Source organism: Telopea speciosissima, chromosome 8 (genome assembly GCF_018873765.1).
Source record: "Telopea speciosissima isolate NSW1024214 ecotype Mountain lineage chromosome 8, Tspe_v1, whole genome shotgun sequence".
In the NCBI taxonomy this organism is placed as follows: Eukaryota; Viridiplantae; Streptophyta; class Magnoliopsida; order Proteales; family Proteaceae; genus Telopea; species Telopea speciosissima.
This window is the reverse complement of record NC_057923.1, coordinates 17,983,304-18,001,684: the sequence shown is the minus strand read 5'-3', so window position 1 is coordinate 18,001,684 and position 18,381 is coordinate 17,983,304. Positions and strand designations below refer to the sequence as shown.

Sequence of the window (18,381 nt, the reverse complement as noted above, 5' to 3'; positions counted from 1 at the left end):
TTTTTCACTTTTGAAGCACTTCAAATGAAACAAGGGGGAAAAAAGAAAAACTTGTGCCCGATATTTTCAAGCTCTCGTCTCCAAAAGCTCACTCCTCTCCTAAAGCTCACAGCCATCGTCTTACCAACGAGACCCAGCGAAGCCATCAGCAAGGCCGATCGAACCCCCATTGATGCTACTCCTGCTTTCTCTGCTTCTTCTTTACCATCGGCGAACTCAGGTGAAGGCCCTATGTCTACTTCTACTTCCTCATCTTCTTCTTCTTCTTCCTCTGCTTCTTCTTCTTTTTCTATTTCCTTCTTTCAAAATGAAAACTCAGCCTCATCAAATCTCTCTCTCTCTCTCTCTCTGTACATATGTGAGCGTGTAAGAATCTGGCAATTTCCCTCTGCATTCGGAGATAACCCTAGAAATTTAAAATTTCAAGGGTTACTCCGTCTGCTTCATTCTTTGCTTTTCCTTCGATGTTTTTCTTTACCAAGGTGTCGATATTTGTAGGAATTTTTCGTTTTCATTTGTTTCTTTTTTAGGATTTTAGTTTAGAGTATACAGAGATACTACTTACCTTAGGTCAATTTATTTCGGTGAAAGGAAAAGAAGGGCCAGATGGTTTTGATGATGGGCGTGGTATTCAAGAGAACCCTTTCATGTGATTAGCAGAGACTTCCTCAGGTCAGCTTGTTGTTTCTAGCTTGCTCTATGATTTTTTCAGCTCGAAGTTGGTTTTAATTTGCTTCTAGATCTGGGTTTTGGCTCATGTTTGAATTTTGATTGCTCTCTTCTGCGATTATTTTTAGAATTTTACTATCTGACCGAGTTGTATTATGTTTGTTCTTGATCTGTTTGATTGAGTTGTATTGTGTTGCTTAATGGAAGAATTGGGAAAAAAATGGAAGAACAAGGGACTGTGTAGGGGCAGCAAGGGGTGGGTGAGTGTGTGACTGTGTGTAGGGACAGCAAGGGGTGGGGGTGAGTGTGTGAGTTTGAACACAGAGAGGCTCAAATCCACTTTCTAGACTATTTATCTATTCAAATTGCTGAGAGCGAAAAGCAAAACGGAATAAAATTTGGTTACTACTAATGGATATTTGGTTGTTGGACAGATTTATGGGTTCTCTGCTTTTTTTACTGAATGCTTCCTTCTTTATGATGCTCGCATGTAAATCCTCCCTCCTAAACTTCAGTTTGTACTTAATGGCCCATTCTTGGCAACTACAGGCTGCCCCTGCCTCTGCCTGCAGCAACTTCACCCGTCAACTTGATACTCTTTAGATCTTCTCTGTGAAACCCCTTACAATGCTTCACCTACGAACACAAGCCTACAATTAAACTGAGGGTTGGAATTCTAGAAATAAAAACAGAATTGTCATCCCATCGAACTGCTTCTTGCGATATTTAACTCCCCAAGCTTCACAAAAACCTCTCTCCCAAAGCCCATCCTAGGCAGTCTTTTGATCACAAAGCAGGAGTGTACTTGCATCTGAATTTTGAACTTTGAAGTTGCTTAGTATAGAAATTTATTGCTGATTACTCTTTCAGACTTGAGAATAAAATTCCAATTTACAGAATAGAAAAATAGGAAAAGGAAAGGCAACAGAAAATTCCCAAGGAAAGGTTGATAAAAAAATTAACCAAGAGAGAGGTTGAAAATCCATAACCAAGAGAACTTCCATGGCTTCATAGAGCTGCATATAGACAAAGTCAATGAATCAACCAATTTGTGAAGGACTCTGTCCAGTCGTGCAGCTTATGTAGAACTGTTGGAAATAGAAGTGGAAGCATTTGGTCCAGAATTTTATGAAGGATTAAGGAGAGATTATATAATAGTGGTTAAATATCCTTGATTGAATACCTCAGTAAGCTCAGAGAGATGACGAGTCTTGAACTGCCCATACAAACACTCACACAGTCACCTACACCCCTTGCTGCCCACACACTCAAACACCCGAGCACAACATACAGAGATGTTCATTTATGATCGTAAAAAAAACCATGGTCTCCTTAAGATGTAGTTGTAGAAGTAAATTGAATGCAATGAATAACAAGAATTGGGTTACTTGTAAACTTCATACTCTACTTGTTGGGTCTTTAGCCCAAATTGGTAGAGCACTTGGAACATGAGCATGTCTAAATCATGTTCTAAGGGGAAGGTGGTTCAAATCCTCCAAGATCTTTTTTGGTTAGTCATACATGACATGATCATGGTGGATGTTTTCATCTTAATTTTAAATAAATTTAGTCAAGTAATGGCATTTCTGTAATAATTCAAAGGTATTTCAGAACAGGTTTTATCAAACAGAATTGTGTTGTTTTTTTGTTCTAAAAACGTTTCTGGAATTAGTTTACCAAACACCATTTTAGAGCCCAGAAACATGTTTCTAACACAGAAATAAAAAAAAATGATAAAGGTCAAAAACACTTGTTCTGCAAACAGAAGCGTTACCAAACGGGTTCATATACTTTACTTTCCTATTCATTTTTTGGCGAACAAAGCTGGCCTAAATGTTGATGCACTTTAGAAAAAATGATCGTACGTGGTGACAGAAGCAACTCTTTTTCAGTTAGTAAAAAGAAGGGAAGTCGTTTTCTGTCCCAGAGTGTGGCCAACCCCAGCACTTTCATGTGTCTATCTCTTTGCTCTTCAAAATAAGGGGGTATAGATGTCTTTTCTTATGGGGAGGAGAGAGATAGACCCATGGGAGTAAATGACAGAATGGAAAAAGAACTCTATCTGGGACTGTTGGCGCCAACACTCCCAAGAGTCTATCTCTCTCCTCCCCATATGAAAAGACAACTCTGCCTCCTTGTTTTGAGGAGAAGAGGAAAAATAATCTTCTCCAATTCCCTAAAATTGTGCAGTGCGGTAGTTCAGGGTGGAGATGCCGACACGTGGCAACTCAAACATCCAACAATGCCAAGCTCAACAAAAATAAAGAAATAAAATGAAAGTCAATGAGTTTGACTATTGGATGTTCGAATTACCACATGTCAAAATCTCCTTCCCTACCGCACTACATAATTTAGGGAATTAAAGAGGATTAAGATATATACAGGATTGGGTTCCTCTCCTTAGAGGGCATCGCCCAATAAGTGCCCAATGAGGCATTTAATGGTTGGATTGTACCGCACACATCCTAGTGCATGCCGAATCAGCCATGGGAATATGTGTCATGGCACAGCCCAATCTTTGGATGCCTCATTGGGCGATGCCCTCCAAGGAGAAACCTGTTTCCCTCCAAGAATATAGCTGATTTCCTTTCGGACCTTTTTCTTTTGGTGGGGTCTTTCGTTCGTCATTCTGCTACAATGCTTTAATCCGTCGCCCAATTCTAGTTCCCAACTCCCTATATGTCTTCTCTCTCTTGGCCTCTGATATCGGAGATTCGAATGGTGCGATATTTTTTTGGTTTTATCTCTATAACGAACAAGCAATCTCCTACCCTCCAACGAATTGACGAAAGGAACCAAACCCGAAACTGCTACTATACGTGCTTGCACGATCTCTAAAGCAAAAGTGGGCTTTTTCTTTCTCAAAGATACCTCACCTGCTCGACCTCTGTGGGTTGCTTTTCCTTCACTTTCTGTCTTAAGAAAGTTGCAGAAAGGTACGTTAGGAAGTTTGATTCTAATAACGATTTCCCATTATTCTGGGTTTATTCGAATCCCTGTTCAACCCTTGAAATGGGGTGTTGAATGAATCACTTCCATTACTGTGTAATTTGTGTATGAATGTAGGAATTGCAGGAAGATGGGATCTTGATCTTGATGTCTGTTTGGTGATTTTTGGGTGGTTAAATTGATTCTTCGACATGGGTTGCAACTGGAACGGCTTTTTTGTGATCTTTTTTCGGTGAACGGAAATTGTTGAAAGAGGTGCTTTTTTTTTTTTTTTTTTTTTGTTTTAAATCCTATGTTCTTTAACTGTGAATTTCTTTAAAATAATTTTGAAGGCTTATTTTGTCCTACATTTTTTGATGCTGTGATGATGGAAAGAATTGGTTTTGATTCTCTAATTTTCAGATTCTGTTCAATAAAAATGAAATCTTTGTATTAAACTTATAATCGGCTTGTTCTTTTTTATTTTTTTGTTGATATGATTGCAGAATGAAAGATCTAACTAATTTATGTTTATTAAGTTTAATGATCTTTGAGTCGCTGGGGAATTAGGAAAAAAGTAGTTTCTTCTTCTTCTTCCCCTCTCCCTCTCTCTCTGTCTCTCTCTGTTTTGGGTTTGTTTTTAGTTATTCTATTTTATTTACCAGAAGAGGGGGAGTTGGGGGGGGGGGGAAGTGGACAGATTCTTTCAATTTCTATCCTTAAAAGAAGAGTGGCAAATGGGTCATGATCATGGATATATATACATAGTCTTTCATCTCTTTATCATTGATATACATAGTCCTTCATCTCTAACTTTCAGTCAAATGGTCTTCATCCTTTTTAATCAATTAGTGTCACAGAGGACTATCAAGAAGTTATAGGTTCAGTTTGTGTTTAAAGATCATTTGTTCATTTTAACGAACTTTCATACTGATAAATTGATTGCGAATTTTAGGATAGAAAGTAGGTACAAAATATGAATCTTCTTCTTTACTCAGCTGTAATCATTCCAATTGCATTTTCCTACCATGGCTTTCACTTCAACTGATTGCTGAATTGTACAAATTTTATGGAACTCATGACATTAACTAGAAGGAACTGCATGAATGGGCATAGTTTGATTAATGTTATCTGACTAGAAAGATAGCTTCTTTTTATTTTGGGGGAAGTAGTAAAGAGGCTTTTATTGGAAAATCAAATAATTGAGGTCATTTTCCCTTCTAATAACTATTAAGTAATTGTTTTGTACTTATGCAACTATGTTATCTAACTCTCAAGATCTGTTAGTTTACTTCTTTGTTTGTGTTTGTTGTATTTTCTTCTGTTTTCCTTATATGTAATGAAATATATGGGGAAGAAGTTTTGCATCTTTATGTCCCCCTCCGAGTCCCTCCTGGGAAAGAAAGGAAGATATGGCTTATTAGCAAACAAGTACAAAACTAAAAATACAATGTATAATCAGCCTGGTGAGGCATGCCCTGCCTGGCCTCCACAGCCTCTGACTGATTCGTCCTTTATTGATTAATTTTTCATAAACAAGTGCTTTCTTTTTTTTTTTTTAATTCGATATTTGTGGGAATATCAAATAAATAATATCTGGAGAAGTTAAAGTATTTAATGGATCTGCTATAACCGCAAGGGGTTTTTTTTTTGGGGGGGGGGGGTGCTGGATTGGAAGGGAAAGTTGGGTGAAAGAAAACTGAAAACAGGGGATTTTGTTCATACTTTTAAACTTTTTCTCTTTCCTTTTTCCATTGATAGTTTGCTGGTAGGATAGGGTTTGACTGCTTTTTAAAGGAAATTTTACAGATAGGCTAGGAATTTTGACATACATTTCATGTTTTCTATAAGCTTATGATATCTATTGGTGCCATTCAGTTTTGGTTGTCTTCTCTTCTTTCTATTGTAGCAAGTTGTGATACTGAGATGCTGATCAACTGCTTTAAGTCTCAATTTTTTAAGCTAGGAAAATCAGTTCTTGTATCTTGAAAAGTTTGTCAGTTCTCCCCCCCCCCCCCTTTCTTTTGGTTTTAGTGTATTGGTCTCGTATTTCTTCAACGTGATGGTAGGTGTTTTCCTTTGCTATAAATATAAATCCATGTGAGAGACATGAATCCTCTGTAGATCCCAAGTACTAGATCCTGTTTAATTTTTCTCTCTTCTTTATAATTGGTTTCTGGAAATTAGGTGGTCATTAGTGAACCTGTTTTTTAAATGAGTTCAAGTGAGCCAATTTATATCTTGCTTGGTCCTCATAAAGTTTTTAAGGCCAAAATTTTCTAGTCTTGTGCCCTTCTCAACCTCCCTCCCTCCCCTTATCTCAACACATGCTCATTTTGGATAATACTTTTGGTTTGCATGATTCTGAATTCGCTTAATTTCTTTTGCAGTATTTTCTCCATTCCAAATATATGGCTGAGGAGAGGATCGAGATCCTGGTGACCTCTGAAAGAACCATGTTAGACAATAGTAATATAAGGAACTCAACAGGGAAAACCAGTACATCAATTAATCGCAAAAAGATCCTTCCCCCTCATTATCTCAGAGCTTCTACTGGTTCCTGCCATGATTTCTGTAAATATGGAAGAAAACATGCTGTTGAAGCTAAGGGGAAACATTACATTCCAAGAAGAGTTACAACCACCATGGCCAAAGGTGAAGATTCAGTAAATAGTGCTATTGTATCAGAAAGAAAGAAGAAAACCGCCACCAAGCTCAGGCCTTTTCTTTATTCGAAAACCCAGTCACCCAACAATTCTGAAATAAATTCTGAAATAATCAAGCAAGAAGCTCCATCATCTGGCAAGAAAAAGGAGGTCTCTCCAAAACAAGTTTGGTCACCTGCCAAACAAATAGATGTCTCTCTCAGACAAGCTTCCGCATCTGCCAAGAAAATAGAGGTCTCTCCAAAACAAGCTCTGTCACCTGCCAAGAAAATAGAGGTCTCTCCAAAAGAGGTCTCTCCAAAACAAGCTGTGTCACCTGCCAAGAAAATAGAGGTCTCTCCAAAACAAGCTGTGTCACCTGCCAGGAAAATTGAGGTCTTTCGGAAGCAAGCTCTGTCACTTGCCAAGAAAATTGAGGTCTCTCAGAAGCAAGCTCTGTCACCTGACAAGAAAATAGAGGCCTCTTCGAAACAAGCTCCGTCACTTGCCAAGAAAATTGAGGTCTCTCAGAAGCAAGCTCTGTCACCTGCCAAGAAAATAGAGGTCTGTCCAAAACAAGCTCTGTCACCAGCCAAGAAAATTGAGGTCTCTCGGAAGCAAGCCCTGTCACCTGCCAAGAAAATAGAGGTTTGTCCAAAACAAGTTCTGTTACCTGCCAAGAAATTTGAAGCCTCTACAAAACAAAATGTGTCTCCTGCTAAGAGAAGTAATGCTTCTGCAAATCCTGAAGGTTCTTCGGAACCAAAGTTTATAGTGGCAAAGCCATCTTCCCCCTCAGGATTTTCAGGCGGCATTGGAGGTAAAAGAAATGGTGATCTCAAGACAGTGAAGAAAATGGGGACTTCCAGAATAGATGAAAAAAAAATGTTGAGAACACCAATGGCTTCTGTGTCTCCTAAACCTTCTGTCTTAAATACAAGGACATATAGGAATATTAAAGCAGTTTCTCCTCTGAAGAGTCAGAACAAGGTTAAGAAAGTTGATCCCATGCTATCCATCGAAGTCCAAGAAAAGACATTGTATGTCATTGAACAGCCTGAAAGCAAAAGCTTGGAACCGGCCCAAAATGGAAGTCATACAAATCAATCATTGCCATCTTCGTCTTCATCATCATTGTCATCTCCATTAAACTCTTTATCCTTTCAGTCCTCTCCATTGCTGTCAGTGCTTATTGAAACAGATGACCCCATTTCTGAATTTGATGAAGCTGAAAATGAGGAATCGGAGTCTATGCTTAGTGAAGCAGATGACCCCATTTCTGAATATGATGAAACTGAAGATGAGAACCAAGTTGAGACTTCAAATGTGGAAGATAAGAAGCCCAGAAGGGGATCTAGTTGCCCTGAGAATACAGATTGCCTGCCTCGAAAGTTAAATTTCAACAAAGGACAGGTAGTTAACCTTCAATCTGATAACAATAGCCCAAGAAGACTCAGATTCAGGCGAGGAAGAGTGATAGGGGAGAATGATGGTAAGGTTGACATTGCAAGGAAAAGCTTAAAGAGGAGAGAAGTAACTCATGGTGACACATATAGTACTGAACCTGTATCTGAAAAGGTAATTCTGAGACACCAAGATGTGCAGGGAAAGAAAGATGCTCAAGGTTTGTTTAACAATGTAATTGAAGAGACTGCAAGCAAGCTCGTCGAGACCAGGAAGAGTAAGGTCAAGGCATTGGTGGGTGCATTTGAAACCGTAATTTCCTTACAAGATGGCAAACCTTCTACTGATTGAGTTCCAAAAGATGTTTTCATCATCAACCATATGTTGATTTTGTATAGTAAACTAAAAGGAAAAAAAAAAAGGTTAAGTTGACAGTGGAGTGAATCTTACAATCTTGTGTAAACTGCAAGGGAGTAAGAAGAGAGCTCAACTGAGGTGAGGAGGCTTGAATGAAAAAATTTGAAGGTTTTCTTGTTTGTGTGATGATTTTGACTTATTCTTTTTTCCAGAGGCCATGGTTCTTGTTCATTTTGTTTTAATACCTAATGTGCATTGTTCATACTTGGCAACTGGTCTAAATCTTATCTTCTCTCTCTTCTTCACTTCCTTTCCTTTTGGGGATGGGGGTTGATTTGGAATTATCCATTCTCAATACAAAATATCAGATCCAGAAAAAGAAGGGGAGGGCTTCCTGGTAGACTTGAAAGGGGGCAGTGTTGCTCCAAACATGTAGTCGAGACGACTCCTGAACTTTATAGAAAGCGCATAGCTAGTTTTATGGGGCTTGAAGAGGAGGAATCAAGTAAGAACTTTTCTTTCTTCTGAATCAACCTAGTGTTTTCTCATTTTCCCTATTCTTGATCTTCTCTGGAAAAAAGAAATCATTGTTTTCCTGTCATCCTATCTGGACTTAGGGATGAGATCATTTTCTATTAAGATTAAATCAAAGGGACTCCAAATGTGTCTTAGTATTTGTCTAACTTGATCCAAAGGTGGATAGTCAGAGCTTTATTCAGGTAACTGGTTATCTGAACATGAATAATGAGAGACTCCCCCCATCAAGGAGAAGCAGCTAAAGAAAAAGATTATGCTGCTCTCGGAAATTGTCAACGAAGGGAAGCATAAAATTTCAGAATAACGATAAGAAATTTAAGTTTGGTCTAAGATATCATTTGTCCTTAGAAATCCTCACTCCCCTCATCCACAAACTCTAACTCAACTCAATATATAAAGCCTTATCCCAGCAAACTCAACAACCCACAAACCAGTATCAAAAAACATCCTCAAATCTTTTGTTGGGTCCCTTCCTTTTGCCATAGGACCCCTTTCCTACTATCCAATCCATCCTGCTTGCACAAGAGTTTCTTGCTTTAATCATCAGAAGGCCTAGTGGAAGATATGATTTCTCCATTAGGCACGCATGAAGCTTTAGTGCATGACTTCAATCTCATTTTGCACTTTTTTTAGCCTTCATCTAGTATTTCTTTTTTCTGCACAGATGTAGCGTCAGGGTCCTCTACTGCCGAGCTGCCCCTACTGCCGTGTGCGTCCCAGACACAGCAAGGCGGCGAAAAGACCACCCTACCTCTGCCCAAGCGGGGGTAAGTTGTTCTTTACCACCTTGCTATGTTTGGGGCGCATGGCAGTAGGGGCAGCTCAGAAGTAGAGGATCCGGATCATCGTATTATTAGTTGGGCTTAGGATGTGAACTTGTATTTTTTTTTTTTTTTTGGATGGGTTATTACCTAAAAATAAAAAGGCAAATGACAAGAGGCAAATATGATGAAATCAAACCAAGCATTCTAGACGTTACCTCATATTTATCTAGATCCTCATACCCCCACTACCCCTTTTATGATTTCTATGGGGCATTAATGCATGTCTTACTCGCTACTTTGGATTTTCTCTCTTTATGAAAGATTTTCATGTCCAAATACAGTTTACCTAAGCAATCTCTTTCAAATAATGGATCTACCAGAAAATTTCATTATAATTAGGATTTAAGCATTATCTTAGTATTTCTCTTTCAAGTTTAAGATGGAGGGAAATGGATTTTTGTAACAAAAATGGAGTAAGAACTTTATATGAGATGACTTATCTATTGTGTTGACACGGTAGGAGAGTGTATTGAACCGTAATTGACGTTCCAAGATGTTGATTTAGGCTGAGACATGTCACTTGACATTCCCCTAAAGTCAGTATTTGCCCCCTTTGGTGCAAACGGATTTTAATTCAAAAGTTGCTCCAAGATAGAACAGCCTTTGGCTTCCGGCAGCAAATCTGCACTTGTATGATGCGCCCCTTTGAAACGTCGTAGTTGTGGTCAAGTCACACTAGATGCTAATTAAAAGTTCAATCAGCAAAACATTGTTCTGGTTTTAATCGGGCAGCATAACAGTATGTAATTAGAAAGTGACTTATCATGAGTAATTGGACGATGAAGATTAGGGGTGTCAACCGGTCGGCCTCGGTTGGGTTCGGTCAGGCCTAGCTGGGTCTCATGGTACTAAAAGCATGCACCGTGACCTCCCGTTTAAGTTTTTGGGCCGGGCTTGGTCGGGCTCGGTCGGATTAACTCGGGCTTCGGGCTATAAACAGGCTGTTATAATCGGGTCATAACCGGATTGTGGGTATGTTTAACTCTAAACGAGCCTTAATCGGGCTCTAAACGGTGCAGCCACATAGAGCTGAAGAAAAAAGCTGACCGTTAAATCAAAATAAAAACTTACTTTAAACTTTATATAAGGATAGTTTATATATGATAATTGTCATATGGTAATGAGACATTAATTTGATTACTAAACAATACTTTAAATCAAGATAGGAAAAAAATATAAAATGTAAAGATTGAAAGTATCAAACTAACTGGGTAAGTGAAAACTGACCTGGTAAAGATTCTTTTCCAAGTCTAAGCTGACCCTGAGAAACTCAAAACCACTTTTTAGGCGTGGCTTTCACTTGTAACACAAGGGGTTTGAGCGAACTTGAAAGAAGGAGTCAACAAATTATTAATAAACCAAATACCATAAACCCCTTAAGTTGGTTATTTATTGATTAATTTACTGTAAAGAAAGCAGGAAAAAAAAAACTGAGATTTTATTTATCTGTTCAGATGTATTTACTACCTCATCTCTCCTTTCTTGTTCTTTAATGGCGAGGTCAATTATATCTTGGGTTGGGATGATTTTCCATTTGGGAATGATCTTGGATAGAGGGAAAATTATCACCTCAATTTGCCTGCCCGTCAATTTCCTCAATTCTCTCTAATAGAGTGAGGTGGACCCCACCCGAGCAGGGGGTAGGGTGGTCATTTCTACCTCCTATTAGATGAAATTGAGGAAATTGAGGGACAGACAAATTGAGGGGATAAAGATCCGTCTCATATCATCTGCAATCTGTAACTTACAGTAGAAAGAAAACCAATTAGTAGTTAAAGTTAAAGGGTCGGGCTAGATCGGGTTGTAACCGAGCAAGCTAGGTCGGGCCTGGAATCGATCGGTCCGATCGGGAGCCCGACGGGCTAAAACCCCACATTGGGACCGTCTGCTTACTAAATGTGTCGGGCCGGGTCGGGCCAGGCTTTAATTGGACGGGCTGGTCGGTTTTGTCGGGCCGGGTCTGGAATTGACACCCCTAATGAAGATACATCCAAAACGAAGGGTGCTCGCTAGGGTAAACTAGCAACACCAGCGTTGGCCTCGTTATGGTCAAGGGATGGGTTTTAGCCGGTGTTTAATCCTATTCTAGCTATGGTCTTGGTCTCTAGGATTAGCTTGGGCCTATCTAAACGTGTCAAAACCATAGTAAGTAAGTTTGAGAATGACAATTGAACGGGTACAGATACGTACGACAATTAAACGAACTAGACAGCAATAATACTTTATAAATATCCGGCTGAATAAAACGCAGATGACAATGATACGGTACGCATTTAGTATGTGTTCAATACGGTTTCTCTAAATAAAATATGGTTATATATTTACAAGCAATATATGAATAATTGAATTTCAAGTCAAAAGAAGGCTTTAAAGAAGTTTATTTGATGGTTGAAACCAATCTTAAGGTAAATAATACAACATAGAAAAATATTTCTACATGATCAAACATCGGAGAGGACCCCAAATGGATCCAAGTAGCTAGATTATTTAATTAGTTCAAGTAACTAAATTATTTAATTAGTTTTCTTTAATCCATTAATTAATCTCTTTTTAATTCGCATTAGTCAATTAAATGGATTTGTAGGAAATTTTTGATTGGCCAATTGACCAACTCCATCCCCATTCAATGGTTCCCGTTATGGGTTCCATTAAACTTGATCATTTATGTTCCATTATTAGGTTTCATTATGGGAGTATTAATCCTCTAGCCTAACTGTCAAATCTTTATGGGAGATTGACAGATTATGACTATTTAAGGAGGAGAAGGTCCCTCCCCTCATCTACGCACAAACAACGCTTTACCCATTGAAAGAATTGCATATAGAAGGATTGAGGGAAGAAGTCCTTCTCTTTTTATTTTGATATTCTTCTTATCAAACCGCTGCAATGGCTTCATCAAGTTCCGCCGCAACTAATGACTCAACGGTGAACGGTATGTCATTGTATTTTATAGTATTGTAGTGATTCATTGTATAGGACAAAGATTCAATCGAGAATTATAATATTACTTATTCTCCTACAGTGGCATCAGAGCCAAGGTTATAGCCCTCATGCTTTAAATCACATTATTGATTTCCTTTCTATGGAACTCCTTTTGCCAAATAATTGCTTAAAAAATATATATATTAATAAAGAGGATGCCAAACTTTTTTTTTTTAAATACCAAAGAGTTTTGTAGTTTGTTTCTTTGGATTTGAAATCAATTAATGGAAAAAGGAACTCTAGAATAAATCATCAGATTAATGATGGTTTGATGTATGTTATTTAATTCATTAAATAAAAGGGGGTTGAGACATTGGAATCAACCATTAAAGAGGGATTTTGGATTTTATACCAGCTTCTATAAATGGGATTTAGGTTCGATTCTACCGACAATGGTCATCGGCATAATGTTCGTCGTACCAATTTTAGTGTTCGTCAGAGATTTGGAGCCTAGTCGTCGTGTCATGTGACTGCCATTACAAGCATGTTTTGTTCTTAACTGTCCTAAAGTTGAAGAAATGGTCATAATGGGTATTATACTATTATATTATTATTATTATTATTATTATTATTATTTTCAAAATCTCTGTTGGGCATTTCTTTAATAAAAGAAGTCATGGGCTTAAGTCCCATGTGATGGTTTTAATTGAAGAAATGGACCCTAATTTATTGTGTATTGACCCATTAAGATTGCCCATGAACGGACCACATGGTCCGATAATTGAATCAACCAAACAAAACAGAAATCAGAAATTAATTTGTTTAAGTTTCTGGAATTAATTTCTACTTATAGTTATTTCTGTTTTTTGTTTATGTTTATAAAAGAAAATATTTTGTTTAAATTTTTTTTTTCTGTTTCTTTTTTGTTTATATTATAAATAGAAATTGGTTTGTTTCTGTTTATGAATTCTATTATATGTATTATGAATTTTATTCTTGTTTATTTATATTTCTAAAAAACAAACATGTTCTATTTCTATTAGTTTCTGTTTATTTCTTATTATTAGTAACAGAAATTATTAGCATCAGAAACTTGTTATTAGCAACAGAAACAAAACCTTTAGCGACAAAAATTAATGTATGACAGAACTGTTACATAACCGCTTCCGCTGTCATTCTGTCTTCATTTTAAACCCAATTATAATTTCGTCTTCTCTTATGTTTGTTATTTTAGAAAAATCTTAAGATAAAAAATTATTGATGAACTTAGTTGTATTAATTTTAAAAAAATAAAATAATAAATTATTGATGTCATATGTGACTAGATGTTGGGATTTTCAAGGATTAAAAAAATATATATAGTGATTTGATTACCGCTGAAGCGGATCGGTCATGAAAATTCAAGGTAATTAAACTTGAAATAACTGAACCAACCATCATTAATGAAAAGACATCATAATAAGCCAATTTAGGATATAAGTGTTTATCACATAGTCGAGTTGGGTGGAAATGTTATTATGTTGTGTAAAGTGTAATCATACTACGAGGGTGATCCTTGTTGCACCTCACCAGGTGAATCATACTAATCACTCTGGAGTAGTATGATGGCTGCTCCTTGCACTACTTTCTGCAAACACACATCTTTACTTGCCTAATTTGATTAACCCTAGATATAAATGACAAATCATCCCAAATATAATGCAACTAGTTTAGGGTATTAGGTCATGCAATTTAGATTGAATGAGAGTATCCAAAGGTGCACGCTTCATCATGGTTATGATGGCCATAACTGTTAACCCTAGACATAAATGTAACAACATCAAATTAAAGGTAAAATATGGCATTATGATAAATCATTAGTCTCATAGTTGGGTTGGAGTGTCCAAAGGCACACAACTCTGCTTGACTGTGCAGATAGATTTTTAGCCCTAAGAGGTGACTTCCAACATCCATCGAGTGAATCAATAGCCTATTACATTCTCAATCCCGAAGGATAGATTGTAATGATGCAATAGGTTGCTCCCTCTATAATTATAGTTCTAGTATTATTGAAATTCAAAGCATTATAGATAAGTAAGCATGTATTTCTGTTTCCTTTTAATAGGACCATCCCCTATGGCTGTTCCTAATTCTATCCCTATCCTCACTGGCTCAAACTATTCGGATTGGCATGAGGAGTTGATATACTACTTGACTACCGTTAATCATGATTATTGCTTTCGCACTGAGAAGCCAGCTAATCTTACTAATAAGAGTACACCGACTGAGATAACTTTTCATGAGAAGTGGACTCGATCAAACCAGTTGTGCCACTTGTTCATTAAGAAGACTATTAACAAGACTATCAAAGGTTCAATCTCTGCCTCTGATGATGCAAAGACCTATTTAGCCTCTGTTAAAAGGTAATTTTCTTCAGCAGATAAATCTCTTGCAAGCACTCTTATGTCCAAATTAGTCAACCTGAAATACAATGGCAGCAGTGGCATAGGGGATCACATCTGTGAGATGGCAAACTTAGCTGCACAGCTGGATAAGTTGGACCAGAAATTGAATGAACCTTTTCTTGTTGGGTTGATCCTTCAATCTCTTCCTTCTAAGTTTGAGCCATTCAAGATCCATTACAACACTAACAAAGATGAGTGGGATTTGAATGAGCTTCAGAGCAAGTGTGTTCAGGAGGAACAGAAACTGAAGCAAGTAGGAGGGCAAGTGGCGAACTTGGTGTCACATAAGCATAAGAGAGGAAAGAAGAGCAACAATGCAACAAAGAAGAAGACCGACAATCCATAGGAGCGGAACAAGAAAAAGTCTGACAAAATGAAGTGCTTCTTCTGCAAGAAGACCAGACACCTTCGAAAGGACTGTCAGAAGCGTCAAGCATGATTTGAAAAGAAGGGTAATGATTCTATCATAGTTTGTTTTCAAACCAATCTCGTTGATGTTCCTTGTAATACATGGTGGATTAATTCTGGTGCAACTGTTACGAATTCTGTACAGAGATTCCTTTCAACCCAGAGCCCAAGTCCTAGTGAGAGTGTCGTCTACATGGAAAATCGGATGGAGTTTGAAGTTCGAGCGATCGGCACTTACAGACTTATTATGGATACCAGATACCAGCTCGACTTATCGGACACCCTTTATGTCCCCTCTATTTCCAGAAATCTTATTTCTTTGTCTAAACTTGATGTTGAGGGTTTTGACTCTATATTTGGGAACAATATTTTAAAAGTTTATAAAGATAATAATCTAGTATTTACTGGATTTTATGCGATGGTCTTTATAGATTTTATTTAGACTCCGATTATGAAAACTCTTTGCTTACCCCGCATGTGAATGTTGGAACTAAACGTAAATCCAACAATAATGTTTCCTCAACCTTGTGGCACAAACGTCTAGGTCATATCTTCAGACCTAGGATGGAGAGATTAGTGAAGGAAGGTGTATTACCTAATTTAGACTTCAGTGACTTCGGAATTCGTATAGATTGCATAAAAGGTAAACAATCTAGGACAAATAAAGTTGTTGCCACAAGAAGTGATGCACTGTTAGAATTAATTCACAGATATTTGTGGACCATTTGACCCCTGCATTATTGGTGAGACGTATTTCATCACCTTTATTAATGATTACTCACGGTATTGTTACGTCTACTTGTTGAAGGAAAAGTCTGAAAGCATAAATATTTTCGAGATATTTTGTGCTAAAGTCAAAAATAAGTTGGACAGAAAGATCAAGACCGTGAGATCTGATAGAGGGGGTGAGTATTACGGTAGACATACAGACCTAGGGCAAGTTAAGGGACCATTTGCCCGGCTCCTCAAATCGAAGGGGATCACTCCCCAATATACACTTCCTGGTACACCTAAACAAAATGGAGTTGCGGAAAGACGTAATCGTACCCTTAAGGATATGATTCGTAGTATGATAAACAACTCGTCGTTGTCTGAGTTTATGTGGGGCGAAGCTTTGAAAATAGCTATGTATATCTCTAATCAGGTTCCCAGTAAGTCAGTTCCTAAAACTCCTTATAAGTTATGGACAGAAAAGAAGCCTAGTTTGATACACTTACACATATGGGGTTGTCCAGCTGAAGCTAGATTGTATAATCCATATAAAAGAAAACTCGACCCTCGAACAATTAGTTGTTACTTTATTGGTTACTGCCAATGGTCAAAGGAATTTAGATTTTATGCACCTAATCATAGTACCAGGATTGTGGAAACTTCAACTGCTAGATTCCTAGAGGATGGCGACATTAATGGGAGTGATAAACCACATAATGTGATATTTGAGGAGCTCCAGGTTACACTTCCAACTCCCGTATATCATGATAGCGTTGTTCTTCCACAAGTCATCATTAATGATAATCCTATGGAATAATAAATTACAGAGGATGTACCACTCCATAAAGATGTTGTCACTGAGAACACTGTGGATTTACCTCTACCTCAGTCGAAAGTACAGGGTAGACCTCAGAGAATGAGGAGGCCTGCCATTTTGGATGACTACATAGTATATTTTCAGGAGTCTGAATTTGATATAGGAATTAAGGATGACCCTTTAAGTTTTTCATAGGCTATGAATGATAATGATTTTAGTAAATGGGTATATGCCATGAAAAATGAGATGAAGTCCATGAGCGACAATGATGTCTGGGAGCTTGTTGAACTACCTTTAGGGTCTAAAGCGATTGGTTGTAAGTGGGTATTTAAGACCAAGCGTGACTCGAAGGGTAAAGTTGAACGACATAAAGCCAGATTAGTCGAGAAGGGTTTCACTCAGAAGGAAGGCATTGATTACCATGAGACCTTCTCTCTTATTTCTAAGAAGGACTCACTTAGGATCATTTTAGCATTGGTGGCTCATTATGACTTGGAGCTTCACCAGATGGATGTGAAGACGACATTCTTGAATGGGGATTTAGAGGAAGAAGTCTACATGAATCAACCAGAAGGGTTTAGGATTCAAGAAAAGGAAAGTCTAGTATATAAATTAAATAAATCAATTTATGGACTTAAACAAGGTTCTAGACAGTGGTATTTAAAGTTCGATCACATCATCGTGTCTTTCGGATTTGTAGAAAATACTTTTGACAAGTGTATATATCTAAAAGTCAGTGGGAGCAAGTGTATATTTCTGGTCTTGTATGTAGATGATATCTTGCTTGCCAGCAATGATCTTGGTTTGTTAAAGGATACAAAAGCATTTCTCTCTAAGAATTTTGAAATGAAAGATATAGGTTTGGCATCTTACGTTATCGGCATAGAGATATTTCGAGATAGATCTTGCCGACTACTTGGGCTATCATAAAGAACTTACACTGATAAAGTTCTTGAGAGATATGGTATGAAAACCTACAGACCCAGTGTTGCTCCTATGATTAAGGGTGATAAGTTTAGTTTGAACCAGTGTCCGCAGAATGATCTAGAGCGAGAACGGATGAAAGACATTCCCTATTCTTCAACTATGGGAAGTCTTATGTATGTCATGATTTGTACTCGTTCAGCTATTAGCTATGCAGTTGGGATGTTAGGCAGATACGTAAGTAATCCTGATATGGATCACTGGGTGACTGCCAAGAAGGTGATGCATTATTTACAAGGAACGAAAGATTACATGCTTACTTACAGAGCAACTAATCAGTTGGAAGTGATTGGTTATTCGGACTCTGATTTTTCCAGTTGCCTCGACAGTAGGAAGTCTACGTCTGGTTATGTCTTTCTATTGGCTGGTGGGGCAATTTCTTGGAAGTCCAAGAAACTGACTTGTGTCTCCACTTCCACCATGGAAACGGAATTCGTGGCATGCTTTGAGGCCACATCAATGGTGATTTGATTGCGGAATTATATCTCAGGGCTTCGGGTTGTTGACTCCATTATGAAGCCGCTAAGACTTTATTGTGACAATGTCGTCGTTGTGTACTACTCCAAGAATGACAAGCATTCTAGCAGAGCTAAGCATATTGGAGTGAAGTACAACTTTGTGAAGGAAGTTGTTCAGGAACAGAAGGTATCTGTATCTCATATAAAAACAAGTCTGATGATTGCAGATCCGTTGACCAAGGCATTGGCGCCTAAGCTCTTTGTAGATCTTGT

At 37.8% G+C, this 18,381-nt stretch overlaps 2 protein-coding genes across 2 annotated transcripts; both read left to right on the top strand.

Annotated features, from left to right (window-relative positions):
• Positions 1-3,431: 3,431 nt before the first annotated feature.
• On the top strand, positions 3,432-8,055 carry LOC122672101 (neurofilament heavy polypeptide-like). The gene is made up of 2 exons (XM_043869600.1): positions 3,432-3,605; positions 5,988-8,055. The coding sequence occupies exon 2, from the start codon at positions 6,009-6,011 to the stop codon at positions 7,995-7,997; it is 1,989 nt and encodes a 662-aa protein (XP_043725535.1). The 5' UTR covers positions 3,432-3,605; positions 5,988-6,008; the 3' UTR covers positions 7,998-8,055.
• Positions 8,056-17,632: 9,577 nt separating this feature from the next.
• LOC122672100 (secreted RxLR effector protein 161-like) lies at positions 17,633-18,121 on the top strand. The gene has a single exon (XM_043869599.1). It carries the CDS (start codon positions 17,633-17,635, stop codon positions 18,119-18,121), a length of 489 nt encoding a protein of 162 aa, XP_043725534.1.
• Positions 18,122-18,381: the final 260 nt, after the last annotated feature.